Source organism: Piliocolobus tephrosceles, chromosome 10 (assembly GCF_002776525.5).
Source record: "Piliocolobus tephrosceles isolate RC106 chromosome 10, ASM277652v3, whole genome shotgun sequence".
NCBI lineage: Eukaryota > Metazoa > Chordata > Mammalia > Primates > Cercopithecidae > Piliocolobus > Piliocolobus tephrosceles.
This window is the reverse complement of record NC_045443.1, coordinates 38,972,640-38,994,018: the sequence shown is the minus strand read 5'-3', so window position 1 is coordinate 38,994,018 and position 21,379 is coordinate 38,972,640. Positions and strand designations below refer to the sequence as shown.

At 38.9% G+C, this 21,379-nt stretch overlaps 1 protein-coding gene across 3 annotated transcripts in view; it reads left to right on the top strand.

The window, feature by feature from the left end:
• GXYLT1 (glucoside xylosyltransferase 1) overlaps positions 1–21,379 on the top strand; it is a 65,950-nt gene that overhangs the window by 13,249 nt on the left and 31,322 nt on the right. For 2 of the 3 annotated variants that reach the window (XR_002724607.2, XM_023182827.1), the window contains exons 2-4: positions 5,998–6,090; positions 17,346–17,517; positions 20,669–20,794. Coding sequence is in view for 2 of the 3 variants with exons in the window: in XM_023182827.1 (XP_023038595.1) it covers positions 5,998–6,090; positions 17,346–17,517; positions 20,669–20,794 (391 nt within the window). In the remaining variant the exon portion in view is untranslated. The remainder of the gene's footprint in view (positions 1–5,997; positions 6,091–17,345; positions 17,518–20,668; positions 20,795–21,379) is intronic. The other variant, XM_023182828.1, reaches the window with a different exon arrangement.

Here is a 21,379-nt window from a genome sequence, read left to right as displayed (position 1 = left end):
TCGATTTTAGAAGAAACAAAATTGACAAGAAGGTTAAAGATACAGGGCCCAAAGGCGAGTAACAGCAAGATGGCTGCCACGGGACCTAGAAAGGGGAGAAGCCATGTTGCCTAACTCCAGAGATTGGTATAAGAATATGAAAGGAGTTGTCTGATTTCAGAAGCCTTTTCCTGTTAACGCCAGGCAGTATCTTAAGCTCTCCCTGACTGGTTAGTGTAAAAACAACACTCTTCCCCTAAGAAGGTGCAGAGTCCTTTCTCAGCAGAGAGGAGGTCTAGGTCTCGGCAGTTTTGGAGAGTCACTGCTGCTAAAGAGTCTGTTTGAGATTGTAAAGTAAGGATAGATTTCGTTATTTCTTGCAGACTGTTTGAGAAATCCTTTGAGAGTGTGTGGTAGTACAATAATGAAGTAGATAAATCAGCTATCCCAGTTCCTGTAGCAGTAGCCATTCCTAACCCTGTAAGTAGGGGGACTAGTTGTATGGCTCTGTGCTGATGGACTTAAGCTTTGAGGGGTACTGATAAGGTGTGAGTTCCCAGGGCAATATTAATGTTGGGACTTAGAAAGACTAAGGTGCAGATGCCTGTCCAGTTAGTAGGGAGGCAGCTATAGGTCGATGTTCCACATAAGAATATACCTTGGCTGAGTAGATAGAACTGGTTATGTATGTTAAAAAGGTGTGTGAGTTTGTTGTTTTCATTTTGCCATCCTCCTAGAGTACTTGCCGAGGTAGCTCTGGTGAGCGGCTGGAAAGGGGTGTTGGGAGCAAACTGAGTGGCTCCCTGTGTTCTGTTTTCCTATTGGAGAAAAAAACATTTTGTATCTACTAGGAACTTTCAAAAGAGTGATTGAAAGAGGGGATAAGAAGGCATTCACTAGTGGTGGGGGCACTGCTGCAGGGGGTCCAGGGGTGAATGGTCATGCAGGGAGTATGTTTGCCGTTACAAAACCTGGACTGCTTGTTAAGCAGGGAGGAGGTGATGATTTTGGGGGACCCTGAGAAGCAGACAAGCCGTCTGAATGCAGCTGTTTGGGTGACTCAGAAGTTACTATCATCAGTTGGGGTTTTTGAAGGAATAGGGTACACTCTTGTTTCTTTACTACTTCTGTCTCTCTTTCTTCCTCTTTGACTTCTTTGTCTCTCTTTTTCTGACTCTCTTTCTTTGACTCTCTGTCTCTTCCTCTGTCTCCTTCTCTTTGTCTCTCCTGTTCTTCCTCTCTCTTTCTCTTGACTTCCTGTCTCTTTCTCTCTTTCCTTTCTGATGGTCTTTCCCTGCCTCTGCCGGTCTTTCCCTGCCTCTGCCAGCTGCATATGCTGCTGTTCTCCTTTCTCCTTCCCCTTTTTGATGGCTTTGGCAGTATAAAACTGTCACCTTCTTTGGTTTTTGCATTGCACACAGTAACTCCATGATTTCCTTGTATTTAATGGGGGTTCCTGGAGGTTAGGAATTCCCTTTCTTTCCATATTGTAGCATGGGCATGTAGGATTAGATAACCATACTTGCTGTCTGTATACACATTTATTCTTTTTTTTTTTTTTTTTTGAGACAGAGTCTGGCTCTGTCGCCCAGGCTGGAGTGCAGTGGCCGGATCTCAGCTCACTGCAAGCTCTGCCTCCCGGGTTTACGCCATTCTCCTGCCTCAGCCTTCGGGGTGGCTGGAACTACAGGCGCCCGCCACCTCGCCCGGCTAGTTTTTTGTATTTTTTAGTAGAGACGGGGTTTCACTGTGTTAGCCAGGATGGTCTCGATCTCCTGACCTCGTGATCCGCCCGTCTCGGCCTCCCATAGTGCTGGGATTACAGGCTTGAGCCACCGTGCCCGGCTTACACATTTATTCTTTTTCCCTTTCCCAGTTCTAAGGCTCAGGTAGGTGCCACTAGTTCTGCTAACTGGGCACTGGTCCCTGGGGGAAGAGGCTTAGTGATGTTCAGGTACGGTTACATCACTAACTATGGTGAGTTCATGGTCTCGCTGGCTTCAGGAGTGAAACTGCAGACCTTCACTGTGTTACAGCTCAGAGAGGCGGCATGGACCCAAACAGTGAGCAGCAGCAAGATTTATTTTAAAGAGTGAAAGAACAAAGCTTCCACAGTGTGGAAGAGGAGTTGCTGCTGGCTGGCTCCGGCAGCCTGCTTTTATTCCCTTATCTGACCCCACTCACATCCTGCTAATTGGTCCATTTTACAGAGACCTGATCCCACCGTTTTGACAGTGTGCTGATTGGTGCGTTTATAATCCCTGAGCTAGACACAGAGTGCTGATTGGTGCATTTACAATCCTCTAGCTAGACATAAAAGTTCTCCAAGTCCCCACTAGACTCAGGAGCCCAGCTGGCTTCACCTAGTGGATCCGCACTGGGGCTGCAGGCGGAACTGCCCACCAGTCCGGAGCCACGCCTACCCTCCTCAGCCCTTGGGCGGTTGATGGGACCAGGGGCCATGGAGCAGGGGGCGGTGCCCGTCATGGGTGCTGGGGCTTCGTGGGAGCTCATGGCAGAGGCAGGGCTCGGACATGGCGGGCTGTAGGTCCTGAGCGCTGTCCCATGGGGAGGCAGCTGAGGCCCAGTGAGAATTCGAGTGCAGCGCCAGCAGGCTGGCACTGCTGGGGGACCCGGCCCACCCTCTGCAGCTGCTGGCCCAGGTGCTAAGCCCCTCGCTGCCTTGGGCCGGTGGCGCCAGCCAGCCGCTCTGAGTGTGGGGCCCGCCGAGCCTGTGCCGGCGGAACTCACACTGGCCTGTGAGCACTGTGCACAGCCCGGGTTCCTGCCTGCGCCTCTCCCTCCACACCTCCCGGCAAGCAGAGGGAGCCGGCTCCGGCCTCGGCCAGCGCAGAGAGGGGCTCCCACAATGCAGTGGCGGGCTGAAGGGCTTCTCAGGCACTGCTAGAGTGAATGCCATGGCCGAGGAGGCGCTGAGAGCGGGGTCTGCTAGCACATTGTCACCTCTCAGTTTGATACTAGCAAAAGTATAGGGCTCTTGGTGTGGCTCAAAGCTTCACAAAATTTAAACTCATTACTAAGTTGTTCAATGTGTTGGTCTTGTTGAATTTAATTCTCATGTCTGTGTCTTCATCATCTTGCATCAACTTAAAAAAAAGCAAAACATTGCCCCCAAGTACAGTTTAATTGTAATACTGCAAGAGGGTCCTTTGAGTTAGAAGCTCCCTGGTGGATATTTCCTGAGAACAGGGAGTTTGCGGTGTGCTGTCTAGCTCACATGGTTTCTTGAGACTAAGGAAGATCAAGTAGTTTCAGCAACTTCTGCATGTTGGCAACATGCATGTTAACTTTTCTAGTCAAATATTTGTAGGAAGATATTTTTGAAATATGAGGTAGTAAAGATATGAAAATGTTAATAGTGGTGAGTAATTAGTTTCTTAGGCTTTAAAAAATTTTCTAAATGGTACTTAATAACATGTATTGATTGAAGTATTCATAGAAACACAAATTTTCAAAATTTAATCCTTAAGTTGTAAATAAACAGTATTATCATAAGAGAAGTTACTATCAGTATTTTGTTAAAAAATTTCAAGTTGACTCTAGATATCCCTTGATACAGCGTTTCTCATTCAGGTCTGATTTTGAGACTTATCTGGGGATATTGATGAAAAATTGAGCTGCTTAGGCCACTTCTCTGGGGAGACTTGATTAACTGGATCTGGGATAGGATCCTATATCTGTATTTTTGACAAGTGACCTGAGGACCAGGCAAGTTTGGAAAACAACGCATAACTGATTTGTAACTTAAAGTACAAGTTGAGGCTGCAAATGGTATTGTTAAATATATATATATAATTTTAATTAATTTTATAGTAAAATTGAATTTGAGATTTCCATTTCCATTTTTCACTGTTGTAGAGTTTGACTGGGGATATGGAATAACCTGATTAGTTATCTTCTTAGAACAAAGGTACACATTAGGTGTTGATTGTAAATAAATTGTGGATTTGTTGAAATAAAGCTGTGATATCGTTAGTGTCTGAAAGACGGAGATTGTATCTACCTTAAAACGTTTCTTGTGAGTCTAAATGGCTGTGAAAGTGCCTGAATCTGAAAAGAACTCTGTGTTCGTTATCACCATCACTGAGTCTGACTATGTGGTATGAAATCAAAGACTTAAGAAAATACATAGCCATGCTTGAGAGGGTACAAACACAGATTTTCTAATCAAGTCATAAGTTTTACTGATACATACACATTTTCTTCTCTTTCTGGTTCAGCCTTTTAAATGAAGATATGTAGCCTTTTGTGCTATGCTAGAAAATGGTGTTTCTTTACAGGAAAACAGTTACAATGTAACTTTTTTCTGTTGATTAAGAAATTCCAACCTTCTCGTTCTTTATGCAGTAGTATACAGAATTACTTTGGCAGCATTTTAAAAACCACCAGTGCCAGACCCTGTTTCTAGATTCTGATTTAATAGGTCTTGTGTGGCACCCTCTACCAGAGCTGAGAACCTCTGCCTTGGACTGTTGCCATTTGTGAGAGATGTGATCAGATTTTTGCAAATCAGAAATTTCGTAGGCCATTTGATATAAGCATAGTAACTCATAATTGAATTCATAGTGAGAGAAAACAAAGCTGCATAGTGATGAGATAATGAAGTGGCCTGGTTTAGTGGCTCACCCTGACTTCATACGTACTTTAGTACCCAGTGACTTTTAGACTATTATTTTGAAAAGAAATCACGATGAAAAACAATTTTTTTGTAATACAAGGTGTTTTCTTTTTTCCTTTTTGGCTCCAACATGCAACCTAACAAAGACCAGACTTGATCCTCCATTTTAGCTTGTATAATGTGGAACCGAGATAATGTAGATAGTGATACTAGGCTGTGAATATCAGCATGATTTCCGGGTTTTTTTGAGGGGAGGGCAGTTCAATTTTTTTTGTTTTCTTTTTGTTCGAGACAGAGTCTTGCTCTGTTCAGCCAGGCTGGAGTGAAGTAGCACAATCACAGCTTATTGCAACGTCAAACTCCTGAGCTCATACCATCCTCCCACCTCAGCCTCCCGAGTAGCTGGAACTTACAGGTAAATGCCACCATGTCCAGCTAATTTTTTATTTTTAGAGATGGGGTCTTGTTATGTTGACCAGGCTAGTCTTGAACTCCAGCCTCAAGCAATCCACCTACCTCAGCCTCCCAAAGTGCTGGGATTATAGATGGGAGCCACTGTGCCCATCTATGTATGTGTGTATGCATGTGTGAATATGTATGTATATATACATACACAGAGCGGTGGGGTTGCTGGATCATATGGTAGTTCTATTTTCAGTTTTTTGAGGAATCTCTATACTTTTTTTTATAGTGGTTGTAGTAATTTATGTTCCTACTGTCAGTGTATGAGTATTTCCTTTTCTATCTTTGCCAGGATTTGTTTTTTGCCTTTTTGATAATAACCGTTTTAACTGGGTGAGATGTTACCTCATTGTGGTTTTAATGTGCATTTCCCTGATCATTAGTGATGTTGACCATTTTCATATACATCTTGGCCATTATGATTTCTTTTTCGGTTTGAAACACCATACAAGTAGTTTGGGTTGAGGATTAATTTAAAAGTATTTGAAGATTTTTTCCCTTTCTGCTAGCATTTGTGGCATTTTTATTATGTTTGAGGATAAGGAAATATTTTGTTTGTCCCAAAGGGATTTTGTTCTAGGGGTATATGTGTAGCCTATGAAGAAAATTTTAGAAGACATATTTATCTGTGTTATCTGAGGAGGGGATTTTAATATATCAGGAGAATTTCCGATGGAAAAACTCTTTCCCAATCTATAGTATAGTTTACCTTCAAGGTTATTAAGTTCTATTTAAATTAATGGTGCCCTAAGTAAGGGAGAAATCAGTTTTCCAAAATCTTTATCATAGCAATTTGGATTTTCAATTTTATTTGCTTTAAAATAGAACAGTAAGTTACCGTGTTAGTTAGTAAATTCCTTGTTAGTTCCAAACCAAAATACTCACATAGGACTCTTATTTCTGTCTTACTCTGTTAGGTGTAAAGATTTCTCTCTGTGTTACTGGAATCCCTATTGGATGCTGCCCTCTGATGTTTGTGGAATGAACTGCTTTTGGGAAGCGGCTTTTAGGTAGGCACTTAATATTTAATTGGTAGATCAGTGTAGGTAAGGTTAGATAGTTGATAATAAAACCTTTGACTGTAATAGGATGTAAAAATGTTTCTTATGATATTATACAAATAATTTATTTTCTGATTGGGTTTTCCATTTTTCCCATTTTGTAGTTGTTATCACTATTTTTTAGTACATACTGTGTATAAATGCTTTTAATTTTCTTAGATGTTATTAAGATAAGCCACTGTTCTTAAGAAAATTTATGATCTAACTTCTGGTAACAGTTGTTAAAATGATAAACTGGGATAAAAATCGGCTTCTACTGATGTTTACAGATCTATATAATATATATTACCATCTATAATATATAATATAATTATATGTGATATAAATATATATAAGGCACATATCTAAATTAAAGCTGGTATACTGTAGTGGGTAGGGACAACTGGAGAAGGATTATATTAGTTATTAGTAGAGAGGTTGAATATTGGGGAATAGGAGGATAAAGATAAGTATTTAATGGAGGAGCAAACGGAGGAGCAGCTTCTGGCTACTACTTCCTTTAATGTTTATTGACCTTTTAAGTTACTGACTAGTTTAGCTTTATTTGCTTCTCTGGATAATGAAGGTATTGGGTTGCCTGACCTCTTAGGTCCCTTCCTGCTCTAATCTTCAGTGAAAGAAACAAGTATTGATAAGAATAGGATAAGGCGGTGACTCTCAGACTATCTCCTTGATAGAGTGGCAGAGGGGAGTGGGAGAAAGGGTTGAAATGTTCTTCCCAAGAGTAAAATGTATTTGAAGAGTATCTACTTTTACTGCATCTTTATGATTCATTTAAATAGTCTAGTATGGTGGCTCACGCCTGTAATCTCAGCATTTTGGGAGACTGAGGCCGGAGTATTGCTTGAACCCAGGAGTTCAAGACCAGCCCAGGCAACAAAAGCAAGACTGTCTCTAAAATTAAAAAAAAAAATTTTTTTAAATTTTAAAAATTAGCCAGGCATGTTGGCATGCATGCTCAGGTGGGAGGATTGCTTGAGCCCTGGAGGTTGAGGTTGCAGTGAGCTGTGATCATGCCACTGTACTTCAGCCCAGAGCAAGACCCTGTCTCAAAAAATCAAATAAAATAAATATTAATTCTCATTATATTTGCAACATGCTGTGCTAGGTGGTAAGCACCAGACTCTTGGGTCAGGTTAATGTGGCTCCATCCTTCTGGAGCTTACATTCTGGTGGGGGTTTCACACTAGTAAACCTGAAATTACAATAGAGTGTGACAAGTTGTTGCTGTGATGAGTCATCTTAAGGCATCAGGGAAGACTTCCTGGAGGTAGTGACTAGATAATGATCTGGAAATTAGCTAGTTTCAAGGACAGGAGGTGAAGTGTTTCAGATAGGAAGAACTTTATTTTTAAAAACTCTTAAATAAAAATTTTATTTTTAATTGACAATAATTATAGGAATTTATGGGGCATAAAGCAATGTTTTGGTGTCTGTATACATTGTGGACTGATTATATCAAGCTCATTAACATATTTATCATCTTACATATTTATCTTTTTTTTGTAATGGGCACAATTGAAACCTGTTCTCTTAGCAGTTTTGAAATAAACATAATTATCTGTAGTCACCTTGCTGTGCAGTAGATCTTGAGAACTTATTCTTTCTTACTGGAAGTTTGTGTTGTATTCTTTGGTCAACATCTTTCCATCACCTACTCTCTCCCACCCCTTCACCTCCAGTGCCTGTTCTACTCTCTGTAAGAACTGCATTTTAAATATCTATTAATTGTACATATTTGTAAATTCTTGCATTCTCAATACAGTGTGCATCCCATGAAGAACTGGCAGGGAATAGGTTCAAATCAGATAGTTTAATTATATCCTGTTGCTGTGGAAGAGTTTGGGTGATTGAAATTTTAATATGAGCCAAGTGATAATATTCCACTTTTTAAAAATTAACTTTTAAAGATAATCTAACCTTTCAGTTTGGTTGTAATTTTGGATAATTGAAGCTTTTTATGTTTTCATTCTTATGAATATTTGCAAATGAATATAGTATTGACAAGAGCCACTTTGCCTTGCCACGTAATTCCACTAGCTCAAAGCTGGGTAAACTTGAAAACTTCAGCATACTCTGATTTATACAACCCAGACCTTTTTGTAAATTACAGCATGAGTAATAATAGTCTTTCCTCCTTATTGACTGCAGGAATGTCCCAGGGAAATTTACCTAGTCGGAATCCTGGATTCTCTGCTTACCATTCCTTTTGTTTTGGCTCCTCTAACTCATTTTCCTAATGCTCCCAAGTATTCCATGGAATAAATTATATGTGGATGGATACATAATGTTGTAAACCTTGTGCCTGTAACCTAAATTTGAGACTTCAGAAATGATATGCCTTTCCTCTGTTATACTTTCTACCTGTAACGTTGCATCCATTATATCATGCTATTACACACAAAAAAGTAAATATTTTGTGTCATATAATTATGTAAAAATCTCTCAAACTTAGTTTTTTATTTAGAACTAAGGATTCCCTCACATTTAATCACCCTGTTTCAAATATGCATACAAGGCCAAATGCCATACACTTGCCAAATCATTCTTGCCCTCCATCTCAGTATCTACTTTCATACTGGTAAAGCTTCTTTGGAATCCCCCTTTACTACCACTTTTGATGTCACATTCTGCCTGGCACCAGGGGGCCCTTAGTTGGGTACCTTACTTTCCCAACTTGAATTATTTGTATAACTTAGATCAAATCTTACCTGGGGGATCATATTCTCCCGATTAATTTATTATACAGTGAACATAAAATAATATAAAAAATAAAATTGCCTCAACTTCTCTTACAAGTGTTTTCATCATTCATATACTTGTTGTGTTTTCATCATTCATATACATCATATGCTTTTACATACTTGCGATTCTGGTGTAGACTAATCTTGAATTTTTTCTTTTACCTTGAGACAGGATTTCACTGTCTCCCAGGCTGGAGTGCAATGGCATGATCTTGGCTCACTGCAACCGCTGCTTCCTGGGCTCAAGTGATTCTCCTGCCTCAGTCTCCTGAGCTGGGACTACAGGCATCTGCCACTGCGCCCGTCTGTTTTTTGTAGAGACGGGGTTTCACCATGTTGCTCAGGCTGGTCTCAAACTCCCGATCTCAGGTGATCTGGCCGCCTTGGCCTCCCAAAATGCTGAAAATTACAGGCGTGAGCCACCACCCCCAGCCTAATCTTGAATTCTGAGCTTAAAATTTTAATACTTTTCAGTGTAGTATGGTCTTCATATTTCTCGTGTCAGTAACATCACACTATTCCATTGCCTCTCAAAGTGCTGGGATTATAGACATGAGCCACTGTGCCTGGCTTTATGGCCTTAAAACAAAATAAAAATTCCCACAACAGTTTGCTTTCAATCCTCTCTTTCCCTTCATCAGCAAGCTTCTTTTAAGAGTACCTACCTACTGGCCGGAGGGGTGTGGCTCATGCCTGTAATTCCAGCACTTTAGGAGGACAAGGCATGCAGATCACTTGAGGTCAGGAGTTCGAGAACCAGCCTGGTCAAAATGGTGAAACCCCATCTCTACTAAAAATACAAAAATCAACCAGGCATGGGGGCGCACACCTGTAGTCCAAGCTGCTTGGGAGACTGAGGCACGAGAATCACTTGAACCTGGGTGGGAGAGGTTGCAGTGAACCAATATCACATCGCTCCATGCCAGCCTAGGCGAAAGAGTACCTACTGGTTTTACTTCTGGGTTTTGTTTAGTTTGTTCATTTTTTTGAGATGGTCTCACTTTGTTGCCCAGGCTGGAGTGCAGTAGCACCACCAGGGCTCATTGCTGCCTAGACCTCCTGGGCTCAAGTGATCCTCCTGCCTGAGTCCCCTAAGTAGCTGGGACTACAGGTGCATGCCACCATACCCGAATCTTTTTTTTTTTTTTTGAATACTAGTCAAGATGAGGTCTCGCTGTGTTGCCCAGGCTGGTCATGAACAACTGAGCTCAAGTGATCCTGCTGCCTCGGCTTCCCAAAGTGCTGGGATTACAGACGTGAGCTACCGTGCTCAGTCTTGGTTTTACTTCTTTAAATAAAAAGAACTTCACACCTCAACTATCTACCACCTGACTGTTATTCCCATCACCCCACCTCTGAATTATTGTTTTGGGGCTTAATCTTACTTACCCATTTGGCACTGTTTACTGCTTCCTTTTTCTGTCAGCTCTGTTAGCCTCTGGCTTTTGAGACCAGACCAGTTACTCAGCTCTTTGATCTCTCTCCTGGACTCCTCCAACTCTGCTTTCTAAATAATCTGCATTTCTTAGGACTCTGCTCTTTTCTCTCCCCATTCCCTGAATAGTTATAGGATAATTTGTTTAACTGATAGCTCCAATTCAGAGTTCTTTTCTGAGAGCCAGACCTGTATTTCCAGTTGCATATTGGTCATTTTTACCTTGCTGATTCAGATGCCTCAGAGACTCATGTTCAAACCTGAACAAGTCTAGCTCCTCAGACTTTCCTTCATCTGTGTTTTGTATCATGTTTACAATGGACTTTCTCCACGTGTCAGTCTACATTAACTCATCTTGTCTCCTTTCACACTGTTACTCCTGGCTGCTGCTGCTTTCCTTCTCCCTTAACGGTTGTACTCATCACTTCCCATCACTTCTCAAACGATTATAGTTTCCTCTCACTGCTCACCTCATCTCCCTTTTCTGTCTCCTCTTGGTTATTGTATTTACCACATCTGTTGTGATTGTGAATCTTTACTTCTGGACCTTTAACTTTGCAGGCTGATACCATGTGGTGTTATCATTTAAGTCCCATGCCTAGCAAGGTGTTTGGGAACCAGTGAGAAACAAATGATTAACAGGATCGTTTGGGAAGTTTTCCCCAATACCAGGTTAGACTAGGTCACACTAGGATAGATGTTTGTGTTGTGAGCCTCTTTAGCAATCTCAGTTTTTTTCTATTAAAACAATTACCATGCTTTCTTATTGTTTTAAAAATCAGTCTTTTCACAACAGGCTGCAAATTGTGTGGTGAAGATTGTGGCTTTCTTGCCTATCCCAGTGCCTATATGAAAGGAGTTCAAATATTTGTTAAAAAGAATGAATTATATCACTAAATTGTGTTTTAAAAATTATCTGGCTATAAGCCTGCACCAGCATTGTGTGAGTGTATTTGGGGTCATCATAACCTTAGCATTATTGGGAATTATAATTTTATCACTTATTAAAATGATAGCTTTTTGTTGATTATTTGTTAATGTATTTCCACATTTATTTAGCTTTTTTCTTTTGTTCTGTATATCATCTATTTGATATTGATATTTATCTATTGAATTTTTAATGTTTATTTTATGAACTCTTAGAATAATATATTCGGTTTTGCCATTGATTGCAAATAAGTTTCTAATTTTTTATTTTACTTTCATTATACAAACTCTCAATTTTAGAATTATCAAAATATAAAAAATATTTTGTTTTAATGTACTAATTTTTGTATGACTTGAACTTTTTAAAAAATCAGTTATTTAAAATATTTAATCTTTATGGTGGGAATTGATTTTAGATTTGTGAATTATGTGGTCATAGGTGAATTTAATCTTAGCTGTATTATTTTGAGTAGTTCATACTAGTTTTAAGAGATATATTTTTACTGGTTATTTAAAATTATATTTTAGAAATTAATACTTATATTTCATGTTGGATTTTTAGATTTTATTTTTTAATACTTTATATAAAAATCCTAGAGTTTTTTTAAGTATTTTGTTTTGAAAGTGTTTTACATGCAACTCATGAAAGTAATTTTGCCTGGTGTGATAATTTAACACAACTCTTTTTTTTTTTTTTTTCTTTCTTCCTTTTAGTCCATTATGTGTTGCTGGGAACAACTCTTTTAATAGTAAGAGAAGAAGGTGTTGTTTTTCTTTTTAAGCACAACAGGCTAAGCAAAAAAGCTTTCCATTTTGTTCAACTGCAGGTTTTTAAAGATAGCTTCATGGCATTTCTCTTTTGGTTTGAGTAGATGGTTATTTGAAATTTGTTTAGTTTGACTTCATATACGTCAGTGGTAGTTTGTAGTCTAATTATGTATTTTTATTTTATTTTATTTTATTTTTTAGACAGAGTCTTGCTCTGTTGCCTAGGCTGGAGCGCAGGGGTGTGATCTCGGTTCGCTGCAAGCTCCGCCTCCCGGGTTTACGCCATTCTCCTGCCTCAGCCTCCGGTATAGCTGGGACTACAGGCGCCTGCCACCTCGCCCGGCTAATTTTTTGTATTTTTAATACAGACGGGGTTTCACCGTGTTAGCCAGGATGGTCTCAATCCCCTGACCTCGTGATCCACCCGCCTCAGCCTCCCAAAGTGCTGGGATTACAGGCTTGAGCCACCGCACCTGGCCTTATGTATCTTTTTAAATAGAGAATACTAATTTAATAATAGGCTATAAGAACACACTGGAGATTATACTGTGAAATAAAACAAAATCGAAAAAATTATTATTCCTTTATAGCAGAAATTTGCTTAAAATCAGAAGTTAGGCCGGGCGCGGTGGCTCAAGCCTGTAATCCCAGCACTTTGGGAGGCCGAGGCGGGTGGATCACGAGGTCAGGGGATCGAGACCATCCTGGCTAACACGGTGAAACCCCGTCTCTACTAAAAATACAAAAAAACTAGCCGGGCGTGGTGGCGGGCGCCTGTAGTCCCAGCTACTCCGAGGCTGAGGCGGGAGAATGGCGTGAACCCGGGAGGCGGAGCTTGCAGTGAGCCGAGATCAGGCCACTGCACTCCAGCCTGGGCAACACAGCAAGACTCCGTCTCAAAAAAAAAAAAAAAATCAGAAGTTAATTCCTAAGATTTAGAAATTTGTTGTTAACAGTATTTGCATCTAAATTTGTTGTGTAAAGCATTCTTTAAGTTTTTTTAATGATAAACCCCTACCTCCCAACTTTTTACTTTGATAAATTTCAAATATACAGAGGTTACAAGAATAGTACAGTAAGCATACCATACATTTTTCACCTAGATATTTATTACTAACATTTTACCACTTTTCTTTTTCTGCCAAACCATTTGAGAGACAGCAGGCATTATGACACACCCCTAAATACATAGATTCAGCATGTGTCTCCTAAGAACAGGGACATACTTTAATACAGCCATAATTGTCACTTTAAGTTATTTAACACTGTTCATAGAATATATATTCCTATTCCTATTTTCTTATTTTCCTGTTAATGTCCTTTGTATCTTTTCCTCCCCATTCAGGACCCAGTCAAGGACCATACATTGCATTCAACTCAGGCTGTTAGTCTCCTTTATTCTAGAACTGTTCTCCAGCCTTTTTTGGGGTGAGAAGGGGTGCTGTTTTTGGTATCTTTTGTGATATTTTTGTTTTTGTTTTGCAGAATGTCCCTTACTTTTGATTTGCCGACTGTCCACTTATTATTAGATTCAGGATTTTTGGCACGATTACTGCATGGGATACTTTGTTCTTCTTTGTGCATGCTATCAGGAGACTTCTGAAGCCATAAGTTTAATATTAAGTTTGATCACAAGGTTAAGGTGATGTTCTTGCATTTCTACACTGTACCAGTACTTTTATCTCCTGTATAATATATGGGGGAAATACTTTGTTAGTATGTAGTTTTAGCATCCACTGATAATTTTTGTCTAGATTATCTGTTACAGTGGTGATTGCAAAATAGTGAATTTTATAATTCTCTCATTTCTTCTGCATTTATTGGTTGGTATTCATCTTTAAAAAAAAAAGAGTTCCTTCTCCTTACCCCTTTATTTAATATCATTTTTTGACTGATGCGTTCACTTTGTATTTGTTTTTTTGAAACAGTCTTGCTCTGTTGCACAGATTGTAGTGCAGGGGCATGATCGCAGATCACTGCATCCTCTGCCTCCTGGGTTCATGCAATTCTCCTGCCTCAGTCTTCGGAGTAGCTGGGACTACAGGTGTGTGCCACCACGCCCAGCTAATTATTGTATTTTTAGTAGAGACGGGGTTTCACCATGTTGGCCAGCTTAATCTCAAACTCTTGACCTCAAATGATTCACCCACCTTGGCCTGTCAAAGTGCTGGGATTACACGTGTGAGCCACCATGCCCAGCCAGGGTTCACTTTATAAATTTAATATGCTATCATTCATTACTGTCATACTTTTCATATGCAGGTTATGCCAGCTTTAACCATGGGAGCCCTCAGATATTATCTTTGAATCATCTGAAGAATTTCTTCTAATCGTATATCTGTAGAAAAATAAGTTTGACTTTAAAATCTCCTTTTCTATTACATTTCTTTAAATCCACATTGACTTTTTTCCTGTTCATATTGTGATCAAAAGAAAGATTTTTGTAGACCTTGGCAAGATTCCGCCATTCAATTGGGGCCAACATAATTTGAATGACTGCTTCCCTATAACTGCTTAGAAGGTTTTAGTTACCACTTCTTATCATGTAGAAGCTTACTTTAGATTTTTTTCCAGTTGCAATTGATTTTCCTGTCTTTTGGGTCTGGGGTAGGGTGGTTGTCAGAGACATATTTTAACTGTGTTTTTTGTGGTTAGTTTAGGAGTTGAGCCTGTACTGTATATAATACTTTCACTCAGAAGGATCCCAAACAGAAAAGGAAATGTGATGTAGTTGACAGTACTCCTGTAGAAATTGGTGAAAGGAGTGCTGGCAGTGTGACTAAAACGATCCTTGCTAAAATACCTGGGAGGAGTTCCTGAGACTGATTTTTAGAGGGATTTTTTTTTCTTGAGAAACATTTGGGTATATTATTATTTAAGACACCTCCCAGCACCCAGGCTGGAGTGCACTGTGACATGATCACAGCTCTCTGCAATCTCGAACTGCTGGACTCAAGCAACCCTCCTGCCTCAGCCTTTGAGTAGCTAGGTGTACACGTGTGCACCACCACACCCAGCTAGTTTTTTTGTGTGTGTGGATACTGGGTCTCGCTGTGTTACCCAGGCTGGTCTCGAACTCCAGATCTCAAGCTCTCCTCTCGACTTGGCCTTCCAAAGTACTGGAATTACAGGTGTTAGCCACCATACCCGGCTTTGAGGCTGTTTTTTCTTAAGGTTTAATATACTTCTTAACTGTACAGCATGTGACTATCATGCCTTACTTTTAAAATCTTCTCTTGGCCTTTGACTTTGGGGCAAGATCTAGCTATGGGCCAGTAAAGCAATCTGAGTCCATTAATGATTCTTAAATCATGATGCTGTAGAGAGAAGTAGGATCTGGAGACAGTCACTAGAAAGATGAGGTAATTTAGAATTCTCTAAAAATTGTTGTGTCTTGATTGCCTAGTTTTTAACTTGTCATTGTGGCTTCCACTGTTTTTGAGATGAACTGGATTCCTGTCCCCGCTTTATAGACGTAGAAAGCGTAGATAGTCTCCCCTCCACTGATAGTTTATGTCTCCCCTCCATCATTAGTTTCAGTGTTATGAACTGATGGGCTCAGCACAAAAGAGGGCAAAGGATAGAGGGTACAAACAAGGGAAGAGACATTGCTTGTTTCAAATTACTGTCAATGGAAAATAATAGAGAGCTTTAAAAAGACCCAAGCTGGCCAGGCGCGCTGGCTCATGCCTGTAATCCCAGCACTTTGGGAGGCTGAGGTGGGAGGATCCCTTGGGGCCAGGAGTTCGAGGCTAGTCTGGGCAACATAGTGAGACCCCATCTCTACAAAAAAAAAAAATTAGTTGGACATGGTGCATGTCTGTGGTCCCAGCTACTTGGGAGGCTGAGATGGGAAGATGGCTTGAGCCTGGGAGGTTGAGGCTGCAGTTAGCTATGAATGCGCCACTGCACTCCATCGTAGGTGATAGAGTGAGGAGACCCTGTCTCTAAAAAGAAGAAAAAGTAAAAAGACCGAAGCTTATGCTAACACCAGACGTGTGAAAGAAGTGGCATAGCAGAAGCAAGAGATATTAAAGGTTACTTAAGCCTTAATACTTAAGAGGTATTAAAGGTTACTTAAGCAGTATACACTGCTGCTCTGTGTTAGAAGTAGATTCTAAAGACGTACTAGTGTTCGACTAGCATGTTTTAGACCATCTTAGAAGTGTTTACATCTTGCTGGATATTTGGTAAATGGGACTGAATGTGTATTATTAATGTGAAGGCAATTTTTTCTTGTAGTCAGCATGGTTTAAGATTGGATGTAATACTGAAATATTTATGGATGAAATTATGACTGAGTTTGCTTTACAGTGAACTGTTGGTGAGAGGTGGTATGGGGAGAGGTTTCAGATGAAGTAAAAATGTTTTTAAGGTTTTTTTTTTTAAAAACAATATTTTTTAAAAATTGAATGAAAGACCTCAAATCAACCTTTCTCAGTGGGTTCCTTGAGAGAATTAAGCTCTAATTTCCTAAGGCATAGTAATGAATGAATTTATTTACTGGCAGCCACAATGGTACTCGTTATGTATTCTTGGGAGAATTGAGAAAGTAGTCATTTTTTGTGTGTTCTGTAGTTTGAAAGGAGGAAAATGGTGAGAAGAGCTGGTTGAGAGTGTGGAAATACATGATTGATTCAACATTTTAAAAATGTTTTGTAATTTGACCTTTGCCCTTTACTTATTTTTTAAATAAATACAGTATTTTTTTCGAGACAGGATCTTGCTCTGTCTGGAGTAAAGTGGCACAATTACAGCTCACTGCAGCTTCTATCTTCTGGGCTCAAAATATCCTCCCACGTCAGCCTCCTGAGTAGCTGGGGCTACAGGCACATGCCACCACTCTTGGCTAATTTTTGTATTTTTTGTAGGGATGAGATCTCGGTATGTTGCCTAGGCTGGTCTTGAACTCCTGGGCTGAAGTGATCCTTCTGCCTTGGCCTCTCAAAGCTCTGGGATTGCAGACTTGGCCTCATTTGTTTTATAAATAAAAATTTTGAACTTCAGTTTTTCTTTCTTTCTTTTTTTTCCCTTCTCTCCCTTTCCATTTCCCTCTCTTCTCTTTCCATCCTCGTTCTTTCTTTCTTCTCTGTCTTTCACAGGGTCTGGCTCTATTGCCCACGCTGGAGTGTAGTGATGCAGTCATAGCTTATTGCAGCATTGAACTCTTGGTTTCAAGTGATCCTCCTGCCTTAGCTTCCCAAGTAGCTGGGACTACAGGCGTGAGTCACCACATCTGGCCCTGAACTTCACTTTTTGAACATGATGGAAGTACCATGTTGTAAACATATACTAAAACTGTTGGAAAATGTGGTTTTCTTTCCAATTAGGTACAGTCTGAAAATACAGCCTGTTGAGAAAATGCATCTAGCTGTAGTTGCCTGTGGTGAAAGACTGGAAGAAACTATGACCATGTTGAAGTCAGCTATCATTTTCAGCATGAAACCTCTTCAATTCCATATTTTTGCTGAAGATCAGCTACATCATAGCTTTAAAGACAGAGTAAGTATTTGAGACATAGTCAAGGTTGTAGAGTTGAATATTTAATAATATCCTATAATAGAATGTTGTTGTAATAGTCTGTTTTCACATTGCTAGAAAGAACTACCTGAGACTTGGTAATTTATAAAGAAAAGAAGTTTAATTGACTCACAGTTCAGCATCGCTGGAGAGGCCTCAGGAAACTTAGAATCATGGCGGAAGGCAAAGGGGGAAGTAAGGCATGTCTTACATGGCAGCAGAAGAGAGAGAAAGAAAGAACACCACACTTTTAAACCATCAGATCTCGTGAGAACTGATGGTTATCACGAGAACATTAAAGGGGAAACAGCCCTCATGATCAAGTCGTCTCCCACTAGGTCCTTCCCTCGACACGTGGGAATCACAGTTTGAGATGAGATTTGAGTGGCAATGCAGAGCTATACCATATCAGTTGTTTTATTTCTTCACTGCACAAAAATATTTGTTCTGTAACACCGCCCTTTTAAAGTGAGGAGTGCTCCTTGAACCACTTCCATCTGAGTCCAGATCTAAGGTGAAAGAGGAAGGTTCATTTTTGAATGGCAGTGGGCTACTTAAAAGTAAGTTCTTGGTGAAACATGGAGGTTTTATTTTAGTGACTCTAGTTCCAGGATGCTTTGACTAAGAAGTCCTATGATTTATTTTGTCTATATCCTTTCCTTGGGAGTGCCTGAATCAGAGCTTATATAAAGGTTTTAATCCTGTTTTGAGGGGAGAGAATTCTTGATTAATAATATGGCAGGAAGTGGTTTCTGGTTCTGATAAGTAAGTTATTTATTTTGGTTTTGTATTAGTTAAAATCATTTTGGCAACAGTGGCAGAAAACCCAAAATAACAGTGGCTTAAACAGGATTTAAGTTTATTTCTCTCTCCCATGAAAGTAGGTTGTCTGGATTATATGGCAGTTCTTTATCTTCAGATACTCTGGCCTTGTCTGACTGTGGCTAAGCCATTTTCAACATGAGGCTTCTGCTTGATGGTCCATGATGACTACTCAGACTCCAACCAATGCACCCATATTCAATTCAACATGAGGACAGGGAGTGAAAAAGGGCAGTATCCTTCTCTTAAGGGTACTCTCTAGAAGTCATTGTGACATTTCTGCCAGTATCCCATTGGTCTGAATTTAGTCATATGACCATACCTAGCTGTTAAAATGGAATATATACTCTTTAATCAGGTCAGCCTTATAACTTCTTAACAACAACAAAATATTACTGTACAGTATAATAAGAGAACAGATACAGGCAGAAGAAAACATATAAGAAAAAGAAAATTCACCTGAAATCTCACTACCTTTTGTTCTGAGATGGTGGTAAAGGTGATGCTAATGATCATTCATTCATATTTTTGCTCTCCTCCCTCTCTATCGTCTGTTTACATCTATCCACTTAAGCTTTTAAATTCATTTGGATTTTTATGCTTGGTCTAACTGTAAAAAATATATTTGATGTTTTTTTTCAGGTTAAATCAGTTCATTTTGCATATTTAGTGCAAAAATACTAGTTATGAGCTTAGCTCTTTTAGTTTTCTGCCAAAAACGTCTATACCTTTTAGTTTTTGGCAGAAAACTAAAAGGTATCAAAGTTTTCTTACTGTTTAAGTGATATATGAAAGTATACCTTTTTACTTAAATATTTTTAGTATCTGTATTTTTGTTAGATAATTTTGTGAACTTGGTCTCTATCTGGATTGTTTTTTAAAATACTGAGGAATTAATCTTGTCCTAGGGGTTAAGAGAATAGTCATAGACTGCTGCCAATTATGGAAATCTTTGAAAATATAATAGAAAAGTAAAACATGTATTGCATTATATTAGATGCAGCCTCTGTGTGTGTTTACACCTGGCTGAATTGTTTGTGTAACATATACTATATTTTTAAACTTAGTTTTCCTTTGACTGTAATCATCACTGAGAATGTTTGGTTTTGGTTTTGATGAAAGTATATCAAATATTTTATGGAACATGCTTTTAGTACATGAAAGAACACTGTTATATGTTAAAGTGACTAAGATTTTATTTTGAAGTTGGTATTGAAAAGATCTTTAAGTGATTAATAAGTGGAGCCGGGAAATTACAGTGCTAGTATTTTAAAATAATTCGTAGATAGCTGGATGTGGTGGCGTGCACCTGTAGTCCCAGCTACTTGAGAGGCCTGAGGTGGGAGGATCACCCGAGCCTGGGAAGTCAAGGCTGCAGTGAACCATAATCATGTTACTGCCCAGCCTGGGTGACAGAGTGAGACCCTGTCTCAAAAAAATAAAATAAAATAAATTAAATAATCAGAGACACCAAAGCAGAGTGTTGGAAGTAAAGGCATTCCCTTAAACTATGTTGGAAGATACTGTTTTAAAAATGACTTAAACACAATCATAATTCAAAAGAGATCATATTCAGCCTGTATATAAACTACTTAGTTTTTCCCCCCATAGATTGTTTCTTACTGCTCTTTAGGAAATTTGAATGAGTAATTCTGTTGAAATAAGAATGAGAGATATTACTTAAACTAGATTTGAAACAATTTAGTATCTTGAAATCCATTTACGGTACTAAGTATAAACATGTTCATCTTAGATTTTCAGATATATTTTGCTTTTTGTAGTAATTTTTTAAAAATTGGCATTGGCTATGTATTTATCAGAATATTTTATTATCAGAAATATTCAGGCATATTAAAGCTATGAATTGATGGACAAATATTTTTTAACTAGTTTCACATTTGGTCTGACTTTGAATGGAAGCATCTGTCATATATACGGTAGTAATAAAATTAGTGCTTAATTTTTCTGATTTTAGCTTGTTAATGGGTTAAGAGAATTTACACATTAGGTAAAGCTGAGGAAGACAAATTTGCAAGGGTCTTTCACCTTTCTGATTTGGGGAGTTGGACCCTGATAATTTTCATTATGCTTCAGATCTTAATGGTAAAGTCTTTCCAGGATCTTATTTTGATTTTTAGATTTTAAATGAAAACAAATACCATGGTGGAACAGAAGAATCTTTCCCTTAATTTTACAGCACAAAATGTGTATTATCTTAATTTTTAGCTGTTTTGTTTTATAATCTGTTGTTTTATGATTTTACAGAGAAAATTCAGGGTGAAACTATACTGTTTATTTTTAATTGTTCTAGCTTGACAGCTGGTCATTTCTACAAACATTTAATTATACGTTATACCCCATAACCTTTCCAAGTGATAATGCAGCAGAGTGGAAAAAACTCTTTAAACCATGTGCTTCACAGAGATTGTTCTTGCCGGTAAGTTTTTTCCCCCAGTGTCCTTTTTTTTTTTTTAAATTTGAACCTGACTTTTACACATACGAGTCTCTGAAGAGTTACATATAATTCCAGTTAAATAATTAAATTAATAAATAGAAATCAATACGGGTACTATTTTCCTTTTGAACATGAAAAAATATTCCTATGGAACAAGTAAAATAAAAACCCTGATAAGAATGAAAAATTTTTAGTAATTTCTGTTGAGATACCAGTTTAATATATTCAGTTGTGTGGAACTCTTTTATCTATAGGAAAGAATAGAGGTTGCCAGGTCTTAATGGAGCCAAGTCTGTTGCCAGCAGAAATGCAGTGGCGTTATCACTTTCAACTTGTAGGCAGCATTTAGAGTTTGAGAAATGAGATAGAGTGCATCATTAAATAGCAATTTGTGTCTTATACCAAGCCAATTTATCTATTGTAACTGATACTTAAACAGAAACAAATTTAAGGCATATGAACTCAAAGGGAAAATGGGAACTATTTATTCAGTGGGGCTGTTCTTTGGTAGTGTTCTATGGTGACAAACCTTGATTTTGTTTCTTTTTTTATATACAAATGTTCTGA